At 45.9% G+C, this 28,000-nt stretch overlaps 1 protein-coding gene across 1 annotated transcript in view; it reads left to right on the forward strand.

Annotated features, from left to right (window-relative positions):
* UQCRC2 (ubiquinol-cytochrome c reductase core protein 2) overlaps nt 1-28,000 on the forward strand; it is a 138,237-nt gene that overhangs the window by 24,523 nt on the left and 85,714 nt on the right. Inside the window, exon 2 of the mRNA XM_069210291.1 lies at nt 14,168-14,245. Within this exon, the coding sequence (XP_069066392.1) occupies nt 14,168-14,245 (78 nt within the window). The remainder of the gene's footprint in view (nt 1-14,167; nt 14,246-28,000) is intronic.

Genomic DNA, 28,000 nt, shown 5'->3' on the forward strand with positions numbered 1-28,000 from the left:
CTGCTCACCCATTTCTGTGGACGCCACATTAGAACTACATTGGTTCCAGTTATACTGCATTGCTCAAATGTTCAGAAAGGTCCTCCCTCTGCCTGACAAAAAACAGGTGCAGGGAGGAGGGTCTTTCTGACCACATACCTCCACACACAACAGTTCTTCCTAGTGCCCCAGCACTCCTAAAGTTGGTCGATCACAGGGTTGCCAGTGCTGGCACCTACCTCTGTGTCCAGCACCCACCTCTACCAGAAGGCCTGGTGTGGAGGAAACGAACAGTCTTTGTAATCATGCCAGCTGGAGTAGCCTTCAGTTTTGCCTATGGTGGTTGCACCACCAAGGGTCCCCTACAGTAGGACCTGCTCAGATGGTCTCTGGTTTCCAGGGAAGTAGAAGCAGGTAAAGTATCCAACCCCATCTCAGGAGCACTGAACAAATATGGTAATCATGACCTCTGGCTTACCTTGCCCCTGGAAGACTTGTTGGCGGCTCTTATATCTTTGTTACTAAACCACCATCATCTCCTTAAATGTTTTTCTGAACCACACTTACTTAAGTAGGGTCTATTTATTCTGTAGCCAGTGATAGTCGTTGTGATTAGAGTCTCTTGGTTTGTTAAAATCTCAACTACTTGGGAGTCATGTCGGAAAGCAGAAACTGGTTTATTGCTCAGAATACAACCACAAGGATTGCTTCCAGCCTTGGGAAAAGAGCTATGTGTCTTTGGAGTGAGGAGTACTTCACTTGATCCTAATTGGGTAGAGGCAGCAGTTCATGATAGCTCTCTTGAGCTGTCAATGCACCAACCTATTTGCAGTCACAAATTGGCAAGTATATCCCCATTTTAGAGTCTTGCAGTTTTCTGACCAACTGGGCTCTTAGATTCCAATTATTTTAAAATGATAAAAGGCACTTTTTAGTTTGAGCTCCTGTTACCAGAAATTCCCTCTTAAGCCACACCCAGGTAGATCACACAGCTTAATGAGGTGCTACTGGCTGTCTATGCACACTGTAGTAATTAAATGACAACATAGGTTGCAGAGGCCTGCTAATGGTGACATCTAAGACTGAGATGCATTTTGTGCTGTACACGTTTTATCCCAAGAAGGCAGGGCAATTATCATAGGTGTCAACATGTCTGTTAAGTAGTGACCACGGTATAAAAGAGAAATTAGTGGCATATGAGTAATATGTAAAGGGCTTGCAAAAAGTTTGTTCTCCATGTGGGAAATTACACTTAAGGTAACCATCAATAGTCACTTGCATGAACTGTGTTTTGTGTTGGGAAATGTCAAGGACTCTATTATTTTTGGCTTGTTAGAAAGAAAAGCAAATATGGTTGAACTTTTTTATATTTGATAAATTTAAAAATGATTAAAGTACAATGAACAGTCGACACGCAAGCCTGTTGTGAGTTTTCTACAGGGTAAGGCGAATACCAAAGGTATTAAACCGTTGGTACAAACCTTACTCCATAAAATATTTTTGAGAGCAGTGAGTAATTTTATATTCTCTATCCCTACATAAGAACACATTTGCTCTTTATAGTATTACTTTACCCCAAATTTGCACTTGGGTTACAGCGTTCACACCTTATGTATGCTAAGGCCCCTAAAAATGGCTAGTTAGCTGAAAGTGTTGCTTCTCAACACTTAACATTTTGAAGTTTAGAAAAAATACACTTTTAAGTACTCCAGGCTCAATTGTATGCTCTAGAAGGGTACTGTCATGCACTTGCAAATTATCCTCACATTAAACTAAACCTTGCATTCTTGTGCTTGCACCTGTAATGTTTGAGCATCACCAGCCATTTTCTACTTCCATTGTCTGAAGCTTTGCAGTTGCTCACCGCATTGATGGAGTACATGGAAGAAACTTTGGCCAACTTTGTTTTTCAACCACAAGAGGTCCAGAAGCTAGAAACAAGGGTATTGTAAATTCAGGGAAGGAAACACGGTGGTTAAAGACTGCCTCCCTTTACTGACTTTGTCAGGACTGTGATGTTGAATTATGACTTTCCAATCTACCATCAGCCTCCAATTATTGTAGTTTTGACTCCCGTCATGATTCACCTTGCGTGAGGTACCCTTACCTGAAAGGAGTTTTGCCACAGTTTAGTGTTTTTCAGTGGGTGCCACTGGTTTGGTATGTGGGCATCTAAAGTGTATTTAATTATTACTGGTGAGGCCCAGACTAGATCGTTGCATCTATTTTTCAGCCTGTGTTGCTAGATCTGTCACTTGATTTGCATAACTACTGGTGATGTATTTCACCTGATTGTGTGCTTGTGAGCGAGGTGGTAGGAGCTCTTGGTACCCTTTCTTTGCTGATCTCCAGGCTGAGGTGGCAAGTGACCCAAATGGAATGACATGGAAATAATTAAATCATCTGTAAGATACGATGGGCCTGAACTAGGTCTACAAACATATGATGCTTCCACCTCTAGATAAAGTGGAGCAGCAAGCAGTGGCACCTGGACTATTGGCTTGCTTCCCCACAATGGCTGCTAGGGATAGAGGAACCTGTTCCTGTATTATGATGTAGGTGATCTTCAGCCACTAGAAAGTTTTTGTAGGTTATCTTTAAGCAATAACTTGCTGTAGAACTGTGACATGAGTAATAACACCAGTGGTCCTGATTAACTCCTTAGTTTGGAGTTGTAGGTGAGACAATATCAACCACATGAGGAGGTTGGGATGCTGTACCTGAACCCCAATGTCCCTAAGCATCTTTGCTACGTCTGCCTTTTTACCAACATTGATATCTTAGGATGGTGGAGACCGCCATCTATTGGGAGGAAATTGTGTTCAACTTTGTTTTTCCTGGTTGTAGAAGACACCAGAGAATTGTTTCCTTCACTGTGTTGCAAGAAGCAATCTATACTTTAGTCTAACCACTTTAGTCACACCACTTAATCTGTTGCAAGACAAAGGCTGTCTACCAGTACAGGCAGCACAGACACAATAGTTTGCAGTCACATCAAAATTGTCTTATAATTGGAGGACTTCCACAGTTGTTCAGGTAACCAGAATTCAGTGTATGCAACTGATTGACAAACCACCACTTGGCACACCAGACTTAAGCACCTTTTTCCTCTTGCTCGGTGCAATCTTTATTTTTCCTGTCAGTCACATTGTGGTTTTCAAGAAGCAGACCCACAACAAGATACCCCTAATTTCTCACCCGATAAATGTTTTGTACTCTAAACTTAACTTGAATCGAGGGGCCCTTGTTTTAAGGATATTAAATCTTTTCCTTATTAAAGCTAGAATCTTCTGAGCTGTTGTCTTGCTGCTGGCTTTTAGGTCGAGCCTTGACAGAGCGCATGTGCTGTCCGCAAGACATGCTGTATTCAGTCTATGGGCTTTAACCATGCTCACTATTGCTGTTTCTTTGTTGTGCTTGTCTGAAATGCTTATTACTGCGTTTTTCTAAATGTTCCTCCTTTGTGTGCTTAGTTCCCGGCCACGTGATTTCACTATGAACATTTTTGTTGGTTCACGATTATTCACACGTGTTCACGTTTCCACACTTCCTCCTGTTACAGCATGTGATGGCCCCTCCTCCTGTCTAGCTTGTTACATGCGTGCGAGCACATTTTTCTCTAACTCTCATACATCACACGCGGCACTGCTTGTTTTCTCTGCTGCTGTCTTTGTAATCCCCCACAACCTCTCCTTGTTTCCCACTTTTGTCGTTGCATATTCTTCTTTTTTTTTTTTCCATCACTGCCATTGTTTTCCCTCCCTCATTTCATTCCCTGTCCCTCATGTCAATTTCTTCCCTCCTTTACCCGTTTCTTTTAACACTCTAGGTTTCCGTTTATTTTCTATGTTCATGTATCTCTAGGCTATTCAGTGCAAGTAGTTAGAGCTTGCGGCAATGAAGATAAGCGAACCAAACCCCTTCTGCGCCTTCATGGCCAAGTGTACTTAAAGAGACGGGTGCTCGGGACTCTTCTGGTTCTGCCCGTTCCTGCAGCAGGTCGAAGGTGCACCTCTTGGTGGGCAGGCAAATTAGCAGTAACAACTGAGGAGTATCCTTAACCTGCGTCAGTCGTGGGTGCCGGTTCTCAGCATAAGCCAAGGAGTAGTTGGCTCGCAGGAGCCGAGGAGCCCCCATCCCCCGTCAACCGGCCATAAGGAGCGCTCTGCCAATGTTAGGTAAACGGCAACATGTTTATCAGCTGCATAAATACTTACTCCCAGCTTGCCTTTGTCCAGAGCTCTCCGCTTCAGACCCTTGGGGTGATGTAAAAAAATAACCATTTCCCAATGTAACAGAGAACACAGGAAGAGTCTCTCTGTAACCAGGGTATCCTGTGCTTATCATGTACCCTCCTTGTGACATTAGCTGCGCAGGTGGTCCTCGGTTGCTTTGACTCAAACTGTGATATTAGTCATTGTGTGGCCTTTCTGCCGTGTACACAGATGGTGACTGTAGATGCTAGTTGGCAGCCCAGTTCAGGAAGTTAATGTCTCACCCTGCGCCAGCTCCATTGTCTATTTATTACAACTAACAGAGTCTATTGTAAAGCAAATTAGATGCAATTACAATACTGCCAATAATTACAAAAATCAGAATAGCACTTAAAAAACTGTATAACACAAATAGTGCTGCCATAATGCAAATCTAGTGGCCTGAGCCTATCCTGTAATTGTATGTCCGAGAAGGCTTATTATTAGATCCTTAGAACCCGCCGTAGTGGGCTCTACCGGCTATTAAAGGCCCGAGCCAAAGGCGAGGTCCTTTAATAGCCGGTAGAGCCTGCTACGGCGGGTTCTAAGTCTATTAGAACATTCTGCCATTAGAGGGCAGAATGTTGTAAATAAAACAAAGGTTTCACGGAACCAGAGGGGATTAAAATCTCCTCAGGCTCCGTGAGGCTTTGTTCACAGCTACTGCTGTGAACAAAGAAGATTGGAAAGTTGGCGCTGCAGGCTTTTACTGGCCAGTAAAAGCCCGGAGCACTCCATTGTTTTCAACGGAGCTGCCAACATTCCAATGTTCTAATATTATTTATGATCTCTCGGAGTTGAGAACTCCATCCCTCTGTTTGCGTATTCAAGTGGTCCTCATAGGAAAGTGTAAACCCAGTTTACACATGCTGCATGCCCCAGAGGGCATCTGTTTTCTCAGATATGTCAGCTCTGCTGGAATCGTCCTCTCTAAAAATAAACACTACAAGACCTAATTTATAACATTGGCTTGATACAGTGAAAAGCTAATGTGTTATGTCTGCAGAAGCCTGAGAATGATTGGTGAACGGACAAAAAACAGCACCTGCCACTTGTTGCGCCCACTGAGCAGTAGTAGAATGTCTAGACAGAATCTCAAGAATGTGGCAGCACAACAAGTGAAATTACAGTGCGTTTCAAACAATGGCACAAGAGAAAAAATGTGCAATGTAGAACAATGCAAGGCAAAAACCTCGTGATTTCTAGAGTGCTAAACAAAATGAGGCATAACTATAGTGAGTCCATGCACAACCCCTCCAACAGTTCTGTTTAGAAGTCATCTCCATCTCATTGTGTTTAAGCTTCCAATCATTGTGCAAAAGGCATCCGCTTACCATTATGAAGAAAGACCAGGAATTGCCATCTAGTGTGGGGAACTATCCTAATAATGTGTCTGAAAAAGTCAGGGGATATGTTATGGCTCCTTGGGGGTCAAGGGGTCCTGGTGCTGCAGTGCATCCACTGAGGCCTCCCACACCTGAGCTGCCTCAAGAGAGCCCAGTCACCACTTCGCCTCCCAGAGTCTCGCTTCGCTCTGTTATCCAGCCCACTTAATCATTTCTCTCTTCCATGTTTTCAGTCGAGACAGCCAGAAACTGAAAAGCCCTCTAGACTATCTCTCGTTTAGCAAGGACAAAGGCCAGATCTTGAAATTTGCTTGTGACCTTAGTCTTTGCCATGTGCGGGAACCAACTCAAGAGGCAGTAGGCTGGGGAGCATGTGATCTCTCTTTTGGTGACATCTACCAATTCCCCCGAAACACCCCCCCCCCCGCCCTCCCAATAGCAAGTTGGGTCTGGATAACTCCAAAACATAAGAAGGAATTCAGCACCTTCCTCTCCGCAACTGAGGCATCATTTTGCATCAGTCTGTGCAAAGTATCTATTGATCCTCCCTGGCATAAGGTACGCCCTGTGTAATGTGTAAAAGTTGATAAGTTTGAACCTTGCATTCCTTATGACCTTGGGGATACGTTCGAGGATGTCTTACCACTCACTATCAGGAATATGAATACCCAAGTCTCCTCCCATCGGGCACTCAGGGCAGTCAAGGGGAGGAGGATGTCTCCTTGTAGCCATCTATACAACAAGGTCACTGAAGGTTCCAGTGGAGGTAACCAGATATTGACAACACGCTATCTGCAGCGGCTCCGCTATACCTACCCTCCAGTGCTTTTGAAGTGCAGTTGTTGCTGCCCTATATAGAAATAATTGGCCCTGAGGTAACTCATATCGTCAACTGAATTCTTAAAACGGAGAGAAAACCCATCTGTTTCGAAGCGGGCTCCCATTGTCGATGCACCCGCCGTTACCCAATCAATCAGCCCCTGCCAGTAGCCCCCCATGAGGGAGCACCGTCAAGAATATCATGGGGATGTCAGGGGAATATGGTACACGTGTCTGCCTCCTCTGCAGGCACCTATTCCAGCATCCCCAAAAGACCTGGAGTTCTGTGGCATCGCCTGCCCTGATACCCGGAAGTCTGAGGAATATTCTAGCCAGTGTGCGCATATGCAGTATAAGCTGAGATTCCTCTGTCTCCCCGGTAAGTCTATATGCCTCCCATTGTGTCAGCCATTGTAGCTGCACTACTAAGTAGTAAGCCTCAGAGTTGGAAACAGCCAGGCCACCCTCAGGCGTTAGCTCCCAGAGCGCAGCCAGTACCACTTTACTGCGGCCCAAACGAAGCCTGTAACTATTTTATAGATGTGTCCCCCCCCCCGTGTGACCAGGTAGTAATTAGGTTGTTCTGTCTTCTGTCAGCTGATCTCTTGCATTTCAGGGGGAAGCTGTCGTCAAGGCTCCTCTACCTGCCTACCTCACTCAGTTCTCCACCAGTGGGATGGTGCAGGTCCAGGGGTGGACTGCAGTAGTCCTCAGGTGTTCTGGGAAGGCATTGGTGCTCATCAGGGGACAAGAATCACAGTTCTTGTTTTCTGAGAAGCCGCATAAGCCCATCCTAGCTAATAGAACTCTGTGTGCTATATTGGGCTCCCATTGTCTGGGAGAGTGTGCCATCAGTGCTTCCTGGAGACTAGGGGCGCCAGTCCTTCTCCAGTCTCAGCGCTTCACATGGGTGCTGCCAGATGTGTAGAGGTCATCCTGGTAAAATGCGTGCCCCGCCATATTCTCAGCGGTGTTAGATAGGCAGCTTCTGTGTCACCAGCTCCTCGGGCCTTATCACACAGTCTCATCAGCAAGAAATAGCTAGGCAGACTGCGGGGGCAAGGCCCTTGCTGTCCACAGCCCCTCACCTGCACCTCATATCCTACCACTCTTCCTTTTAGAATCTCCCAAACTTTTTTTTTTTTTTAAGCCTGGAAAAAAAAAAATTTGAGTAAACATGAAAATAATTTAAAGCAAAAAAGCTCTTCAATGTTTAAAGCCAACATGTTTTCCCTAGATCGATTTTCTGCTTCAGGGTGATGACCTTGTGTTATGTTAACTGTAGTTATTATATAATGCATGTTGTTTTTTAATATTTTTATTACTACATTTTGCATATAACATAATCTGTGTTACATATAGCCCAATATCAACAAGATTGAAAGCAGTAACGTAACACGCCAGCCCTCCATCCCCGTTTGCACAAGGCAGCACAGGATCAGTGGAATTAGATTTTTGTAAGAACATTTTGCTACCCAGGAGATCACACATATCAGTAATATTTTTAATAGTCCATTTGAGGCCACACCAATGTGCCCCCGCCAAATGTAGCATTTTCAGTCCATTCCATGATTTGTAACATCCAAGACCGTCTCTCCTTCCCCTGTCAAGTTGGTCACTCTGCCCCCTCACACCAGTTTACATTCTTCCTGTCTGGACCCCTTTGTAATGAACAGTCCGCCCTGCTGAACACATGAGCCGAGTCAGAGAGCATGTTAAGCACCCCCCTACCCCCCTTTTGAGCTATGTCTTGTACAACTTTGTAATCCATCCACACATCTCTCATGCACCTTTCCTCCGCCAAAGCCCACTCCACATGCCCCTCAGCCAAGCTGTGTAAGTGAGGTCTCTGAAGACATGCATTGTATCATCAATCTGGGTTTGCCAAGCAGGATACCCTGGGAAGCAAATTTATACTGAATGTCGTCCAACAAACAGTACCTCGTGGACTCGATTATGAGGGAGGATGCCTACCTCAGATTTGTCACTACTTCCTTCCAGTAGGTCTGCACAGGACACCATGTGTATGACCATGCCATGTTTAAATGTAGCGTTGTTTTTCTTCTGGTCAGTGTGTGCTTGCTCCCCTCTGCGCAGCTCCACCTGTTGCTGCTGCTGCACGTGAGAGCCTGCCTGACTGAGGCCCACCTCCACTCAGAGGCACCTGCTTGCATCTCATCCCTGTTGGCCTGGTGGGCATCTGTATCTGTCTGTCTCTGCTGCCTTACTCTCTCTGTTTTTCTATTTTTACGCTTTTTCCTCTCTTTGTGCTTTTGTACTGTTCAGTGCCGTTCCCGTGCTGAGTCCCTGCCACTGCTGCCCCTTGGGGCCACACCATCCCTGCGACACGCTTTCCCGTCCTCCCAGCTGACGGGCCCCTCCCTTTCTTAATGGCGGCTGTGCAACAGGTGCGCTGCTGGCGCACCAAAGGCCAGCCTGTCTGTGCCCAGTGCCACGGAACCTGGTTCCCGCGCCCCCCCTCCCATTTGATACAACACCAACACCCTGCACACCCTCAACCCTGGAAGATCCGTAGCCTGCCACCAAGCCAATCCGAAGAATACTCAAGGATCATTCTCCTGCTGCAACTGCTCCCTCCCCCTGCCTCCGCACGCCACATCATCCTGCAAACACGCAGTAGAAGTATGGGACCTCCTTGACTCTCCTTCCTCACAGACCTGGATCACTACCACCTCAGCTCCTGGCATTGCCACTGCCATTCCTGACGGCTACAAAATCATCAACAAAGACAGTCAATTGACCAGGAGAAGGTGTCGCCATAGTCTACAGGAGCATCCTCCACCTGACGACCACCATCTAGACGCAGAGCCAGCCAACCACCCCTGAGCACCTCCCTCTGCGGCCCACCTCCAAATTGAGACCGTCCTGAACATCTCCCTCTGCGGCACTCTAGTCTACAGACCTCCTGGACCCTGGCCCCAATTCAGCCAAGCCATCGCCAACCTCGTTGTTGCCCCCAATGCACTTGCCGTCACAGACTTATTCCTCCTTGGTGACCTCAACTTTCCCTAAAAAAAAAAATCACGATGACCCAGACACAACATCCCTCCTGGATAACCTCGCAAATCAACCTCATATTCTCGGCAAGAAATATCACCCTCTTCGAATCCGTGCCCACATCACATCTTCAACCTGGCCAGCCCCACCATCGCCCCAAGATATGCCGGACTATCAACCGCTCCATCGAAACCACCATCTTCCCATCCATCTGGAAGCACGCAGGGATAACCCACTCCTAAAGAAACACTCAGCCGACCCAAGGGAGATGAAAAATTACAGACCCATCTCTCTGCTACTCTTCCCATGCAAGATACCAGAAAAGGCCAACAACATGCAACTAATCGAGTTCCTCGAGGCAAACCACATCCCAGACCCGTCCCAGCTGGATTCAGGAGCAACCACAGCACCAAAACGGCCCTCCTTGCAGCCACCGACGACATCCAGATGATACTGGACCACGTAGACACAGCTGCTCTCATTGTCCTTGACCTTTCAGCTGCTTTTGACAGTCCCACTCCACCCCATGCATCAGACTCCACGACACTGACATGCAAGGCACTAGAATGGATCTCCTAAAGACTTGGCTGTTCGAGCAGCGATAACCCCCCCTTTCCCCCCTAGCGCCTTGAGACCCGCACGGGTGAGTAGCGCGCTTTACAAATGCTAATGATTTGATTTGATTTGATTTGATTTGATCTGTTCCTTCCTTACCAAAAGAACCCAGTGTCTGACTCCCACTGTTCACCTCGGCACCCAAAGATACCTGCTTCAGAATACCCCAGGGCTCCTCACTAAGTCCGACCTTCGTCAACATCTACATTGCTCCGCTCTCTAAAATCATCGGACAGCACGGCCTCAACATTGTCTCCTATGCAGACAATACTGAACTGATCGCAACTGAATGAGAGCAGTGGCTGTCTGGATGAAAGCCAGCTGCCTCAAACTCAGCTCGGACAAGACAGATCCTGGACATCATCCTGGACTCCACGCTATCCATGACCCGTCAAGTCAGCTCTTTCTCATCGTCATGCTTCCACACTCTCTCCTTTGGAAGATCTTCAAGTGGATCCCCACTGAGACAAGGAGGATGGTCACCCACACACTTGTCAGCAGCAAACTAAACTACGGCAATGTACTCTACACAGGCATCACAAAGAAGCTACAAGCTAGACTACAGAGAATCCAGAACGATGCAGCCAGACTCATCCTGGGCATCCCCCCACCCCAACCACATCTTTGCCCACCTCCGATACCTCCACTTGCGCCCTATCAACAAGTACATCACCTTCAGGCTACTGACTTACACCTACAAGGCACTTCCCAACATCAGACTGGCCTACCTCAACCACCACTTGACTTTCTACACCCTGCCAGATAAACTCTGACCCTCCCAACTTGCCCTTGCCGCCATCCCCAGAATCAGGAAGAGCACCGCTGGAGGCAGATCCTTCTCTTACCTCGCAACCCGGACCTGGAACACGCTCCCACTCAACTTCAGACAGGCCCCCTCGCTGAAGCAGTTAATGAAGATTCTCAAGACCTGGATCTTTGAATGATCAGCCTGTCCACCCTATGGATGGTAAGCAGTGCTATACAAGTACTTAATTGATTGAGCAAATTTTGTACAAGTTAGTAATCGATCTGGGTACATTTTGTGAAGTCTCTTTGGGATGAGCTTAAACTTTGTATTACTTTCTATGAGCTGTACCAGTACGCTTGTATTCTCCCACTCCTAGTCAGACAATGGCTCAGGTAGATCATCCCACCACTGTCTGACTCTTAACAGGGTATTTGGTCTACCTGTCTTTTGTGTTTTGAGAGCTCTCCTTGGGCCCTCCAGATCGAGTCCCCTTGGGCATAAGCAGGAAGTTGCTGAAAACAATTACCCCCTCTGCTTCCTCCTGAGCTTACTCTCTTCCTGTACTGTAAGTGTGTCTCCAGAAAGAAAGGTATGTGGACTGTTTTCTGAGATGTGTGCATGTTTTAATGCAAATTGTTGCACATTTATTCCCCTGGGCAAAAATGATACACAGCGGTGATGGCAATACTGTAGAATTCTCGTAAATATGTTTGGTTGCAAGTCTGTTGCTTAGTTTAGACAGTGAAAAATAGTTTGACTCGTAAACATTTGAAAGTAGAACACATGCAGTGCAGATTTATCCATTTTCTAATGAGATTGCCTTTTCCATGTTGAATTATTCCATAGTCTCTTTCTGACAAAGCAACCAATGTGATGAGTTTTTGTTATGACCCATAGCTATCAAGACAAGATGATAGACCCACTTAGTGAATTGAATTGAATTATCTCTGCTTGTGACGATGTCTTGCAATTGTCAGTCACCCTTCTTGTGAGCCATGTTTAAGTCTTCACTTGGCGGCATATGTATTAAGATACATGCAGTATAATCTAAAAAGGTATGCAGTCGGGCATCCTAGTACAATCCTGTACTGACTCTCATAACTTCCTCCACTGTATTTGTTATTATTGATGGCTTAAAATACTCTGGTGGTCCTGTGGGTCCAATTACATATTATTGCTATGTCTAAGGGTGTTGAGACAGTTGTGGGGATCAAATAGAACCTCCCAGCGCTCAAACTTGGGACCTAGTTAAAACCCCTTGTGGGGATCAAATAGAACCTCCCAGCGCTCAAACTTGGGACCTAGTTAAAACCCCTTGTTCTCTCAAAGGGCTCGTTTGTGTATTTACAGTTTAATTTGTAACACGTTTTTTTTTTTTTTATTGCAGATCACCGTAATGCCTTACAGGCGTTTTTGCACTATTGATATAATGCTTTTAGTTAATAATTACAAAGATCAGACTTAAGACAGTCTAGAAACATACAAGTGTCAGTATTAAAGAAATCTGAGTTTTGGAAGAGTGTGGGACCACTGCTTAATGAAACCAAGTAGTAGAGGAAGAATGGGAATATGAGAGCGCTTTTGATATATGCACTTAAAATGTGTTTATGCCGCAAGAATAATCTGACTTTGTGAGGCCTTTTTGCTTGTGCCTAAAGTAAGACATTGCAAATCAGTTAAATACCCAAAGTCTCTTGGTAGGTCTGGTTCACACAACAATTAAGTACAAATCTTCATATAAAATTCAGATTTGTTTCATTCTGATGCAAATTTAAATCCCACCACCCTGATCCATGTTTGATTGAGGACCTGCTACCACAAATGATCCAATGTTGCTTCATAAGGAAAATTGTTACTTTCAGGACACTGCCTCAAACACTGTTGTTGATGCCCTTTAGGTAAATTGATGATTGACTGGGGCTGTCCTGCTGATCCTCTACTGCTTGCTTGAAATGGCTGTGGTGAAGGAATCTTTCACCCCCTCAGGACAGTAAATGTCGCAGTCTTTGTATGTGTAGTTATGCAGTCACTTGAAACTGTATTGGCCTACACTAGAATCCTCTTTGCCAGAATGTTCTGCAAAAGAGGATCAGGATAATTTCAGGCCTACGTCAGCCCAGGCTATCTGGAAAGTGTAAGGACCTGTGATGCTGTCCACTGCACTGCTATATCTGTACCACTAGTCCTGGACCAGGTTCTGTGCAAAACAAATTATTTGTTAATGGGAACACTTATCCAGTAGCTCTTGATACATATATTTTACTTTCTGACAGAGCAGAAGAAGCAAACATGAGTACAATGCGTCGAGGAGGAAGCAATCAACTGCATTTGGGATTACTGGAGTGCCTGGTGCTTCTTCTGATTATAATCAATTATTCTGTTGATCTAGCACTAGCTTCAGGACCTGGTGCAGTCTGGCTCTCCATATGCACACAGGTGCCAGGACACCACATGATTGCAGCCTCGTTTTTCTATATGGGAGATGCAGCGATGAAAGATTTAAAATTCAGCCAAAGTGAGTAATTAGAAAAAGTAATGGTGTCCCCGCTAGATGAGTCCTGAAGTTATTGTGTTGGGCAGCCTGTCAGAGGATCGATCGATCGATCGATCTATCTGTCTGTCTATAGTCACATATGCTACTGTCGGCAAAACAGTCCATATTAGTACAGTGGGAAATGACAGTAATTTCCAAATTATGTCATGTAACTGGGAAGGATGTGGTGAATCCTGGAAAATGGTGAAGCCTGCTCAGGGAATGGAAAAATATTTCTGCTCAATAGTCAGTTGTTAATAGCTATTGCTTCCTGAACACTTAAAATAACTGTTGCCTTAAAAGGTTACTTGAACTCCCAATATCAAAGCCAGCAAGGGTTTTCAGAGTGGACGTCTGAAAAGTACAGACTATGCTATTAAAGTAAAAATGGGCCGAAATGTGTGCCTAAGGTCTGTGATAGGTTATAAATACAAAGGTGTTTAGGTGTGGGAGGATAGGTATGGCGTTATAATTGCTATGTGATGTTTGTTTGTGAATCTGAATAGAAATGTATTGAGATGTAGACAAAAAGTCATGAAGTTTCTGCTGGCTGTAAGATGGATATCTCAAACACTGCATAACTTCGTCAACATGTCTGGCAGTGTTTGTACACTAACTTTTTAGCAGCGATTGTAATACTGCAGCATGGCGCATACTGCAACATTTGTCCCTTCAAGTACTTTGTTCCAGCCTTTTTCTGGACTTATTGTACTGCCTGCTATCCTCCTGTTTTCCAGCAGAAATGCAACTTTGTGTCAAACAGATACAATCAAAATTATCCAGGTGTTTCCCAAGTTTATAAGTGCTTTTTGAGTTGTGCACCCTAGTAACGAGATTACTTTTTATTTTGTTACAGAGGCGGCTTTATTCTGCCAAAGCTGCGTCTGAGCATCAAGTGGTAGCTTCTGCAAGACTTCACCCTGAGGATCTTCAGGTCAGTAGAAATGGGTATGCTTTTCAAAGTATTTAGTAGCTTGTAACCAATTTATGTAATTACAAATTGCAATTATTCTTTCAAATCTAGTGGGTGGTTTTATGTTAGCATTATGCTTTTCCTAATAGTAGGCTCCTTGCAGTTTGGTTTTTCTGACTGACTTACTGGAATTTTTAGCTAATACTGACATTTTTCAAATCAACCCGAAAGGTCCTTGACCTGAACCATGAACTGTCTTGAAAGAACCCAGAACATAAGCAGCTTTTCAGCTGGTGGTGGTGTATTTACGTAGGGGCTCAGTTAATCATGTTCTACCCATTTACTACCTGTGTAGCGAAGTGGTAAGCCAAAATAGCTCCACGTTGCTATCTATCTGGTGGACACCATGACAAATAAGTCTGGCAGACGTCATGACCTTCACCTAGTCTTTTTTAAACCCTGTGGTATCAGATGTTATATTTGGCACTGAAGAAAACTCGTACAGATGTTTCCTTCCTTTGGTCTTTCCACTTACTGGAAGCAGAAGTGACCAAACTAAGTTTAATGGAGTTACGTACTTTTTATGGTAACCTCTATACTGTGGGATTTGCCACTTATCACTAGCCAACCTTCCATACTCCTTTCCTGCACAGTATGTTCTCACATTCTCTTGGTTGGCCTTATTTAGGGAAGTGAAGGCTGACGTACACAGGGGAAATAAAGGCCTTAAGGACACATTCAGGGGTCCCAACCTGAAATCTTTACTCATGTTATTCCTGCAGTTCCTAACCCTGTCTACAGTAAGGTCCATAAGAAAGTGCTTTTATTTTTTTAATAGTGTTTGTTGTCTCACCAAAGTCTACATTGCACCACACTGTATCAAAAAAGGTAACCTGATGCAAATGTTGACCCGGTCGACTACCGTAGTTAAGAAAATCATACTATATTGAGTAGTGTAAGCTGGTTGAAGGAAAAAAATGAAGCACTTCTGCAACTGAAAAAGCTATCTAGCTATCTTACTTGTACAAGAGTATCAAGTCACAAGATGTTTATGGAAAGGAGTATTGGTAAAATACTGAAACATAAGGCAGTGACACAAGGTTCGTGAGGAAAACTGAATAATTCCTCCTAGAATAAGGAGGGGTAAAGTGATAACCCATTTAATAGAAACTGCAGTGAAGCACTACCCTATAGAAGCACTGCCCAATAAATGCATTATAGATTGTACATTTATATAGAAAGTTGTTTACCATAAAAGTATACAGTTCTGTGCAGAGTTGGTCCTTCCAAGGCACCCATTTTGCTCTATATTTCCTGTGCACAACCATCCTCAGGATGAGCATGTTTGAACAACTTAGAATGCCTTTCATACTTTTAATATTAAATTTTTAGGGTTGAGCGTGCGTGTGCTAGCCCATGCATCTCACATGCTTGACACTGTTGTGATCAGTAAAGAACTTGGAGCCTGCATGTTGCTCACCATTAGCTGGTTTGCGTGGCACTCTTATTTACAGCTTCATAATTTGGCAAGGCATGTCTGGCATGATTTCCATTCATCTGTGTAGAGCAGGGATCAAGGTCAAATTGATTTCAACATAATTAGGTCCCGTCCGCTGGTCCTGACGTGATCGAGGTATTTTGTTCTAACTTCCAGTGCCCTACAAACAAAGCTTGTGACTGGCAAAAACGTGCCCAGCAGGACAAACAAAATTGCAAAGTTTTATATTTTAAAGCTAACTTTTATTTTATTTTGTTATGTCTTTTCTGTTTCCACTCTTTTTTTTTTTTTTTTTTTTTCTCTCACTTAGTTTGCTCGTGGATGCTGTTGTCAAAAGATGACAACTTGTTGGAAATATGCAACACCTATTGCATAGCAAATGCTCGTTACGTTTTGTGAGAATTCTACCACTTCCTGCATCCATCAGTTTATTGTATTGTAATAGTATTAATATAGCGCTTACTACCCCTGACGAGGCGGCAAAGTGCTTTTCGGCGAGTAGCACGCTACTCCGGAACCCAACAAGAACTAGTGATGGATTAGTATTGGGAAATATGAGTACAGTTTTAGTATTATGAGTGAATTTGAGCCACGGCTATGAGAGTTTTTTAGATTGACTGGAGTAATGGAAGGGTGGAGGAGGAAAGAAATCCAGAATTGTTAATTAGAACCATGGGTAAATATACTTAGTCAAACAGGTTTAAAGAGTGTGCGTGTGTTTTATTGTTATGACATAGTAGCGATACATATTTTCTAAAGAACTATACATAACTAGAAATATTTTCTGATTATGTATCAGCATAGGCATATGCAGTACATAGTTGTTTGAATACGGTGGTTATGAAGGAAAGAGCCAACTCTTGAGTAGTTTTCTGAAGACAAAGTTATCTGTGGCTCTTATAGTTGGGGTAATGAATTCCATAGTTTGGCATCTTGAACGGAGAAGGATGTACCACCTATAGTCTTTTTTTTTATTTTTTTTATGTGGTATGCTAATAACATGTAGAAGGTCCAGGGTTTCCCCAGTTAGTGGACAAGATTTGCTATGGAATCCCAAAGTGCTCTATTTAGGGGTAGTGTGGTCGAGCAGCCTTAAACGTAACACAGAGGAGTGCAAGACATCTACAAATACACACAATAGTTCACAAGACAACGCAAGAAGGATATCCATACCAATTTATAAAAATAGCAAACATCTTTATGTATGTTTAGGCAGGGGAATCAATCAAGTACCTTCTTAAAGAGGAATTCTTTTCGTTTTAAAGAAGTGGACACCGTGCAATTTCTGAGTTCTACAATGTTATCCCATGGGAGGAAAAACAAGTTCTGCATTTGGGTACTGTTTGACGACATATGAACCAATCTCCCATTGGGCAAGGGTCAGGACCACACAAACAGGTCATGCTGGGCAGCACTGGAGCAACCAGGTGCAGAAGCATAGTACGGCGTAGGGTGCCCAATGTATTTCAATGAGGATCTGTTCCTGTGGAAAAAAAGGCTGCAGGCTCTGGCCAGGAGGCCAGTTGAAGGTTAACCAACAGTTAGGTTACAAATGTGGGGTCCTCTGGAATATAGGTGCACCTTTAAACCTTTTCTCACCAGGCTATGAGCTGCAGGTGTCCTTTGGTGTCGGGTTTCTTTGCCTGGAGCACTCACGTTTGAAGGGTCCTGGTGTCTGAGGTTGTAAGCGTTGTCAAAGTGCCATGGAGGGATGAAACCACAGTGGACTCTAGCTCAGAGCAGGGGGACTATGACACCAGGGGCCCACTTCAACTGGTACCGGAGGCGATGGGTGGAGTGGTTGTTTTAGGGTTCGGGGTTCTCACCAGATAGGTGGAGGGGCGGAGGGGGGGTGAGAATGGGCTGCAGCATGTATTGTGCCACACATTGCATGGGCTCCAAAATGGGTCTGCAGACCTGTCATTGCAGCCTGCGTGAAAAGGTGCATGCACCATTTCACTAAACGTCACTGCACCAGGTCACTAAGTCACCCCTTTGGCAGGCCCTTCTAGCCCAGATGGCCGGGTGCAGGTACCTGCATGAGCAGAGATGCTCCTACGAACTCCAGCTCCATTACACTGGACTTGTAAGTGCGGGAAGCCATTTTACCCTTGTACTGGACACAGGTATCCTGTGCCCAGCTACATAATGGTAACTCCAAAACTTGGCATGTTTGGTATCAAACATGTTGGAATCATACCCCAGTACTGTTGCCAGTATTAGTTGTATGATTCCATGCACTCTGGGGGCTCCTTAGAGGACCCCCAGCATTGTTCCTACTCCTCTTCTGAAGTTTTCTGGGCAGCCAGCGCTGCTGCCACCCCTCAGACAGGTTTCTGCTCTCCTGCTGCTTGATCAGCTCAGGCAGAGGAAGGCAGAACAAAGGATTTCATGTGGGAGAGGGAGGTAACACGCACTCCCTTGGAAATAGGTGGTTCGATGGCATCTGTCGCTGTAGATACGCATGTTTTGCATAGCTCGCCATCTGGTGTTGGGCCGGAGTGTTACAAGTTGTTTTTCTTCGAAGAAGTCTTTCGAGTCACGGGACCGAGTGACTCCTCCTTTTGTCTCCATTGCGCATGGGCGTCGACTCAATCTTCGATTGTTTTTTTTCTGCCATCGGGTTCGGACGTGTTCCTGTCGCTCCGAGTTTCGGAACGGAAAGATAGCTAATTTCGGAAGATTTTCATCGGTATTGTTGCGTTCGGGATCAGCGTAGTTGGATTCAACACCGCGTCGAAAGATCGAAGAGCTCCGGTGCCCTTCGGGGTAGTTTTTCGATCCCCCGTCGGGGCCTGGTCGGCCCGACCGCGTGCAGAAGAACGCCGATGGAACGGACCCCGTTCCGCTTCTGTCCCAAATGCCACAATAAATACCCCTATACAGACCAACACTTGGTCTGTAACCTGTGCCTGTCACCTGAGCACAGTGAAGACACCTGCGAGGCCTGTCGTGCGTTCCGGTCCCGAAAAACACTCCGAGACCGTCGAGCCAGAAGACTTCAGATGGCGTCCGCGCCGACAGCCCACCGAGAGTTCGAGGAACAAGAAGAGGAAGGAACCTTTTCGATCCACGAATCGGACTCCGAAGGATTCGACGATACACAAACCGTGAGTAAGACGTCGAAAACCACTCAGAAGAAGATTTACAAGGCCCAGGGGACGCCACTGCCACCAGGCCATGGCTCGACCCATAAATTCGGTGACCGACCGTCGGCACCGAAAAAGGCCCAAACAGTGCCGAGATCGTCCGACTCCGGTCGAGACACCGGCACGCAGCCTTCTAGGGACCGAGAAAGTGCTGGAGACAAGCATCGACACCGAGATACCGGTGTAGACACGGCTCGACGCCGAGACAGCGGCACCGACGAAGATCGACGCCGAGAGGTTTCCGCCCCGAAAAAGAAAAAAGTCACCTCGGAGCCGAAAAAAGATGCAGACAGGGTTTCGGTGCCAAAACAAACTGCAACCGACCCAGTTTCAGGCTCTTATACAGAAGAGCAATCGCTAACCTCCCAAATGCGAAAGCATAGGTTTGAGGAAGAGCTACAATCAACTGATATAGACCATACGCAAAAGCGTATTTTCATACAGGAGGGGACAGGAAAAATAAGCACCCTTCCCCCTATTAGAAGAAAGAGAAGATTGGAGTTCCAAACTGAACAAACACCACAAACAAAGGTGGTGAAAAAGGTTACTCCACCACCCTCTCCTCCACCTGTAATTAACGTCTCACCAGCACAAACTCCATCACATTCCCCAGCTCACACCACCATGAGCCAGGGTGACCAAGATCAGGACGCATGGGACTTATACGACGCCCCAGTGTCAGATAACAGCCCGGAGGCATACCCTACGAAGCCATCTCCACCAGAGGACAGCACTGCGTATTCTCAAGTGGTGGCTAGAGCAGCACAATTTCACAATGTAAGCCTCCACTCAGAACAGGTCGAGGATGACTTTCTATTCAACACCCTCTCCTCCACCCACAGCTCCTACCAAAGCCTGCCTATGCTCCCTGGTATGCTCCGGCACGCAAAAGAAATCTTTAAGGAGCCGGTCAAAAGTAGGGCAATCACACCAAGAGTGGAAAAAAAGTATAAGGCGCCTCCTACAGACCCGGTTTTCATCACTACACAGCTGCCACCAGACTCTGTCGTTGTAGGAGCAGCTAGGAAAAGGGCCAACACATCTGGAGATGCACCACCCCCAGATAAAGAAAGCCACAAGTTCGATGCAGCTGGTAAGAGAGTCGCAGCACAAGCTGCAAACCAGTGGCGCATCGCTAACTCTCAGGCACTACTTGCGCGCTATGACAGAGCCCATTGGGATGAGATGCAACATCTCATTGAACATCTGCCCAAGGACCTACAAAAGAGGGCAAAACAAGTGGTTGAGGAGGGACAGAACATTTCAAACAACCAAATACGCTCCTCCATGGACGCTGCAGATACAGCTGCACGGACAATTAATACATCTGTAACTATCAGAAGGCATGCATGGCTACGAACGTCTGGATTTAAACCAGAGATTCAGCAAGCAGTTCTCAATATGCCTGAACGAAAAAGAACTGTTCGGTCCAGAAGTGGACACAGCGATTGAGAAACTCAAAAAGGACACGGACACTGCTAAAGCCATGGGCGCACTCTACTCCCCGCAGAGCAGAGGGAATTACAGCACATTCCGTAAAACACCCTTTAGAGGGGGGTTTCGGGGTCAGGGCACACAAGCCAGCACCTCACAGGCAACACAGTCCAGTTACCAGGGACAGTACAGAGGAGGTTTTCGGGAACAATAGAGGAGGGCAATTCCCTAGGAATAGGGGAAAATTTCAAAGCCCCAAAACCCCTACTACTAAGCAGTGACTCACATGTCACTCACCCCCTCCACACAACACCAGTGGGGGGAAGAATAGGTCATTATTACAAAGCATGGGAGGAAATCACTACAGACACTTGGGTTCTAGCAATTATCCAACATGGTTATTTCATAGAATTGCTACAATTCCCTCCAAACATACCACCAAAAGCACAAAATTTGACAAAACATCATTCCAATCTCCTGGAGATAGAAGTGCAGGCACTGTTGCAGAAGAATGCAATCGAATTAGTACCAAACACACAAATAAACACAGGAGTTTACTCACTGTACTTTCTGATACCAAAGAAGGACAAAACGCTGAGACCAATCCTAGACCTCAGAATAGTAAACACATTCATCAAATCAGACCACTTTCACATGGTCACACTACAAGAAGTGTTACCATTGCTAAAACTACACGACTACATGACAACTTTAGACCTCAAAGTCGTGTATTTCCATATACCAATACACCCATCGCACAGGAAATACCTAAGGTTTGTATTCAAAGGAATACATTACCAATTCAAGGTATTGCCTTTCGGATTAACAACCGCACCAAGAGTCTTTACCAAATGTCTAGCAGTAGTCGCTGCACACATCAGAAGGCAGCAAATACATGTGTTCCCATATCTAGACGACTGGCTAATCAAGGCCCATTCGTTAATAGAGTGCTCAAACCACACAAATCAGATCATACAAATCCTCTTCAAACTAGGGTTCACCGTCAACTTCACGAAATCCAACATTCTGCCGTGCAAGGTACAACAATACCTAGGAGCCATAATAGACTCAACAAAAGGAGTAGCCACTCCAAGTCCCCAAAGAATTCAAAATTTCAACAACATCATACAACGCATGTATCCAACACAAAGGATACAAGCAAAGATGATATTACAACTCCTAGGCATGATGTCTTCATGCATAGCCATTGTCCCAAACGCAAGACTGCACATGAGGCCCTTACAACAGTGCCTAGCATCACAGTGGTCACAAGCACAGGGTCATCTTCTAGATCTGGTGTTAATAGACCGCCAAACTTACCTCTCGCTTCTATGGTGGAACAACATAAATTTAAACAAAGGGCGGCCTTTCCAAGACCCAGTGCCACAATACGTAATAACAACAGATGCTTCCATGACAGGGTGGGGAGCACACCTCGATCAACACAGCATACAAGGACAATGGAACGTACATCAAACAAAACTGCATATAAATCACCTAGAACTGCTAGCAGTTTTTCAAGCACTAAAAGCTTTCCAACCAATAATAGTTCACAAATACATTGTTGTCATGTTGTCTGTTTTGACGAGAATGTATTATCTAAACAAACAAGGGGGGACACACTCCACGCAGTTAAGCCTGCTAGCACAAAAAATTGGGCGTTGGGCAATTCACAACCAAAATCGCCTAATAGCACAATTTATACCAGGGATTCAGAATCAACTCGCAGACAATCTCTCTCGATCACCAACAGGTCCACGAATGGGAAATTCACCCCCAAATTCTGAACACCTATTTCAAACTCTGGGGAACACCTCAAATAGACTTGTTTGCGACGAAGGAGAACGCAAAATGCCAAAACTTCGCATCCAGATACCCACACAAGCAGTCCCAAGGCAATGCCCTATGGATGAACTGGTCAGGGATATTTGCTTACGCTTTTCCTCCTCTCCCTCTCCTTCCTTATCTGGTGAACAAACTCAGTCAAAACAAACTCAAACTCACATTAAAAGCACCAACTTGGGCAAGGCAACCCTGGTACACAACGCTGCTAGACCTATCAGTAGTACCCCACATCAAATTGCCCAACAGGCCAGATCTATTGACACAACACAACCAAAAGATCAGACACCCAGATCCAGCATCGCTGAATCTAGCAATTTGGCTCCTGAAATCCTAGAATTCGGGCACTTACAACTTACCCAAGAATGTATGGAAGTCATAAAGCAAGCCAGAAGGCCATCCACCAGGCACTGCTATGCAAGTAAATGGAAGAGGTTTGTTTGCTACTGCCATATTAATCAAATCCAACCATTACACACGACTCCAAAACATGTAGTGGGTTACTTGCTTCACTTACAAAAATCTAACCTGGCTTTCTCTTCCATTAAAATACACCTTGCAGCAATATCTGCATACCTGCAGACTACCTATTCAACTTCCCTATATAGGATACCAGTCATTAAAGCATTCATGGAGGGCCTTAAGAGAATTATACCACCAAGAACACCACCTGTTCCTTCATGGAACCTAAATGTTGTCCTAACTAGACCTATGGGTCCACCTTTTGAACCCATGCACTCCTGCGAAATACAGTTCCTAACCTGGAAGGTTGCATTTCTCATCGCCATTACTTCCCTAAGAAGAGTAAGCGAGATTCAGGCGTTTACAATACAAGGCAGCCACATGGTCTACGCCTCACACATTCACCAAGCACTACTGTGTAGACGTGTTATCCGCACAACAAGCCACAGTAGGTCAAGCCGTATTAAGAACATTGTTTCAGACTACTTCCACTCCTACAGGCTGAGCCACCGCTTTTGGGGAGATAACTGCTTAATAGTCTATGCAAAACATGCGTATCTACAGCGACAGATGCCATCGAACTGAAAATGTCACTTACCCAGTGTACATCTGTTCGTGGCATCAGTCGCTGTAGATTCGCATGTGCCCACCCGCCTCCCCGGGAGCCTGTAGCAGTTCGGAAGTTACCTTCAACTATTTGTATATATATAATTTCAACCTTAAATAAGTACATACTTAGTCACTCCATTGCATGGGCACTATTACTACAATTCAACTCCTACCTCACCCTCTGCGGGGGAAAAACAATCGAAGATGGAGTCGATGCCCATGCGCAATGGAGACAAAAGGAGGAGTCACTCGGTCCCGTGACTCGAAAGACTTCTTCGAAGAAAAACAACTTGTAACACTCCGGCCCAACACCAGATGGCGAGCTATGCAAAACATGCGAATCTACAGCGACTGATGCCACGAACAGATGTACACTGGGTAAGTGACATTTTCATTACATGGCTTGGGGGGGGGGGAGGTAGCCTTCCCAAGCCACTGGTATGCTTTGAAGAGTACATTTGGTGTCCTCCTCATATAAACCGGTCTGCAGGAGTCCCCGGTCCCTGCTCTGGTGCAAAACTGGACAAAGGAGAGGGGAGTGACCACTCCTGTGTCCATTACCACCCCAGGGGTGGTGCCCGGAGCTCCTCCAGGTGGCCACTTGATTCTGTCATCTTTAATCCAAGGTGGGCAGAGGCCCCTGGGAGCATCTGGGTGGCCAGGTCAGCCGGATGACATCATGGGGGGCGGGGGGGTGCACCCTTGTACTTACCTTTTGGGCTTCCTAGGTTCTCCAGCTTCCCTCACTATTTGCTATTGTTTTTACCATTTGCTATTGCTTCCTATGATAGTCACTGACTTCTAATGTATACATAATGGTGTGTTTACTGAACTCCTATTGGCGTGTTGCCTATTCAGTACTTTAGTATTTGTGTTACTATAATAAAGTACTTTTATTTTTGTAACACTGTGCTTCATGTGTTTAAGTGCTGTGTGTCTACAGTGGTATTGCATACGCTTTGCATGTCTCCTTGATAAGTCTTGGCTGCTCATCCACAGCTACCTCCAGAGCCATGGCTTTCTAGACACTGCTTACACCTCACCAAAAGGGGATACATGGACCTGTTATAAGGTGATAACACCATAGGTGCTCACCACACACCAGGCCAGCTTCCTACAAAGTCTACCTTGCATTAGTCCACTTTAGGAGTGGTGCCAGCCTGGAGGTGTCACACCTACCTGACTAGCTGTTTTTACCACCTGTCCCGGTACCAAATGGGCTCTGGCTGGGGTGGCCCTTCCTCTCTTGTGAGGGGAGCCAGATTTGCATTTCAAAGGTAGCAGCCTTTTGAGGCTTGCCACTTTTGTAAGGCTAACTGGTCAGGGAGCACACCTGAGGCTGGTAGAGTTTCAGGGGGGCAACAGTGTAATCAGTATGGGTTCACCAATGAGATGTTTGATACCAATAATCCACATCTTCAGTGAAGCCCACATGGATTTAAGATTGCTTCAGTGGTCTTTTACTATGTCTGAGAATCGACCGGCGCATATTCGTTTTTTATTATATGGCTCACATGTAATAATGCACCCTGCCTTAGAGCTGTAATGCCTGCTAGAGGGATGCCACATATTGCATGCAGTGTTGGGACATGGCACACAGGCCATGAGCCATGTTGTGTTCACTTTTGTTGGCACAAGGACATGCAGTCTCCAATGACAGCCTGCCATTTGCTTGTTGAGAGGTCCCTTAGGGCGGCACAATTCATGCTGAAGCTCTTAGGGACCTCCTTGAGTACCCCAGACTGCAGTGGTACCATTTACTAGGGACTTACAGAGGGTGCTAAAGGTTTTGCCAATAGGGCTAACTGCAGTTTTGGGAAAGAGCTCTGGCACTGGGGACCTGTTTAGTAGGAACACAGTGCACCTTCAGTCAACAAATCGCATCGTGTACCATGCAAAAGGTGTTGGGTGTGGTGTTACCATGTCAAAGAGGCCATGTCCACTTTTTCTTTTTTTTTTATAGACATCCCTGATTCCCTACTTAGCAACCGGCATTACCTTCCCTTGTTTGTTGCATGCTTTCTTTGATGCTTGCTTCCAACTGCCTTTGACCATTTCTCTACTAACCACTTGTAGGCCAAGTGTGAGCACTCCCACATCTAAGTTCCCCTAAGAGCGTCCTTAATTCAAAACAGTACATTTTCGTACACAGGGATTTGGAAATCTAAATTAAGCTCCTTTTGGTTTCTGGTGTATTTGAAATACAAATAACGTAGCTTGGCCAATTTTACGGCTTCTACTGATTGCATACTGATTATGCTTGAAAAATGTTTACATACCACGGATTTAAAAGGATCACAACTTCTGTACCATTGCTGAATACAACAGTGTAGGAAGTTGGCTCTGTATATGCTATCTCAAAGTGAGAGACAGTGTGCACACAGTCCAAGGGTTCCCCCCTTAGAAGTTGATAGTGGCAAAATTAGATAATACTAATGCTCTATTTTGTGGTAGTGTGGTCGAGCAGTAGGCTTAGAGGGTAGTGTTAAGCATTTGTTGTACACACACAGGCAGTAAATGAGGAACACACACTCCGACTTGCTCCAGGCCAATAGATTTTTATATGAAAAAATATATTTTCTTAATTTATTTTCGAACCTCAAGATTTGAGGTAAGTACATAAAATGCAAGGTACTTCACAAAGGTAAGTATAGAACTTTGATTCAAACTGTAGTACACACAGTTTTGGTTAAAATGGCAAGCCATTTTAAAAGTGGACAGTGCACAAATCAACAGTTCCTGAGGGAGGTAGTTTGGTTAGGTTTCTCAGGTAAGTAACGCACTTACACAGTCAGTCTCCTGGGCATAGACAGCCTACCATTGAGGGTTCAAGGCAACCCCAAAGCCACACCACCAGTAACACAGGACCGGTCAGGTGCAGAGGTCAAACGAGGACCCAAAATACACAGGCACCTATGAAGAACAGGGCTGCTCTGGTCCTAGTCTGCTTACAGGTAAGTCCCTGCGTCCTCTGTGAGAACACCAGGGGGGTTTTGTAGAGGACTGTGGACTGTGGGCGGTGGGAGGGGGTGGTATGGGGGATACAAGCCCACAAATCAACCTCAGTGGCACAGGTAAAGTAGGGGTCAGGTTTGCTATAGAAAGCAATGGAGGGACCAGGGGTCACTTAGGCAATGCAGGCAGGGCGGGGTTGGGGGGGGGGTAGGTTTCTCAGGCAAGACACCAACTGGGCTAGGATGAGGGCTGCCTGCTGGGCACTCCTGCACTGGTAGGTGGTGCCTCTCGGTCCTGGGGGCTGCGGGTGCAGTGCTTGGTCCAGGTGGCAGTTTCCTTTGTTACCAGGCAGTTGCGGTAAGGGGGAGCCTCTGAATCCTCTCTGCAGGTGTCTCTGTGGGGTGCAAGGGGGGAGGGGGGGGTGTCGACTCAGGGTGTCAATGCCGGAGTCGTCTGTGAGCCCTCTCTGCGGTGTTTGTTGTCCTAGACTCGAGCCGGGGGTGTCGGGTGCAGTGTGAAGACTCATGCTTCTGGCGGGAAGTTAGTCTCTTTAAAAGTTGTTTCCAAGTTGCAGTTTCTGAACAGTGCCGCTGTTCTCTGGAGTTTCTTGGTCCTTATAGTGCAGGGCAGTCCTCCGAGTCCTCAGAGGTCGCTGGTCCCACTGGATGCGTCTCTGTGCAGGTTCCCTGAGTCAGGCCGGTAAGGCTGGGGCCAAGTCAGTTGGTGTCTCAGTCATCTCTGCGGGGCTTTTAGGTCAGCATTCCTCCTTTCTTCAGGTTGCAGAGATCTGATTTCCTGGGTTCAGGGTCACCCCTAAATACTAAATTTAGGGGTGTGTTTAGGTCTGGGGGCAGTAGCCAATGGCTACAGTCCTTGAGGGTGGCTACACCCTCTTTGTGCCTCCTCCGTGAGGGGAGAAGGGCACATCCCTATCCCTATTGGGGGAATTCTCCAAACTCAAGACGGAGTATTGCTAAAGGCAGGGTATGTCCTGGGGTGCTGTAACAGGCAGGTGCCTTTGAGGCTCCCTGCCAGGTGTTACACTTGCTGCAGGGGGAGCACCTCCACCTAGTACAGGCTTTGTTCCTGGCCACAGAGTGAGAAAGGCACTCGCTCCATGCGGCCAGAAAGTCGTCTGGTTGTGGCAGGCTGGCAGAAACTGGTCAGCCTAGCACTAGGAGTCAGACTGGTATTCAGGGGGCATCTCTAAGATGCCCTTTAGGTGTATTTTACAATAAATTCCACACTGGCATCAGTGAGCATTTATTGTGCTCAGACGTTTGATATCAAACTCCCCAGACTTCAGTGTAGCCATTATGGAACTGTGGAGTTCATAATTGACAGACTCCCAGACCATATACTCTTTATGGCTACCCTGCACTTACAATGTCTAGGGTTTGGCTTAGACACTGCAGGGGCATAGTGCTTATGCAACTATGCCCTCACCTGTGGTATAGTGCACCCTGCCTTAGGGATGTAAGGCCTGATAGAGGGGTGACTTACCTATGCCACAGGCGGTGGGTTGTGGGCATGGCACTGAGGGGAGTGCCATGTCGACTTGGCCTTTGCCTCACAGCTTGTGTGTGCTGGTGGGGAGGAAGTGTGCATGTTCTGAGTGAGGGTTCCCCAGGGTGGCATAATACATGCTGAAGCCCCTAGAGAACTTCCCTGGCCACAGGGCCCTTGGTATCAGGGGTACCATTTACAAAGGACTTATCTGTGTGCCAGGGCTGTGCCAATTGTGGTAACAAAGGTACAGTTTAGGGAAAGAACACTGGTGCTGGGGCCTGATTAGCAGGGTCCCAGCACACTTTCAATCATAACTGG

Source organism: Pleurodeles waltl, chromosome 10 (assembly GCF_031143425.1).
Source record: "Pleurodeles waltl isolate 20211129_DDA chromosome 10, aPleWal1.hap1.20221129, whole genome shotgun sequence".
NCBI lineage: Eukaryota > Metazoa > Chordata > Amphibia > Caudata > Salamandridae > Pleurodeles > Pleurodeles waltl.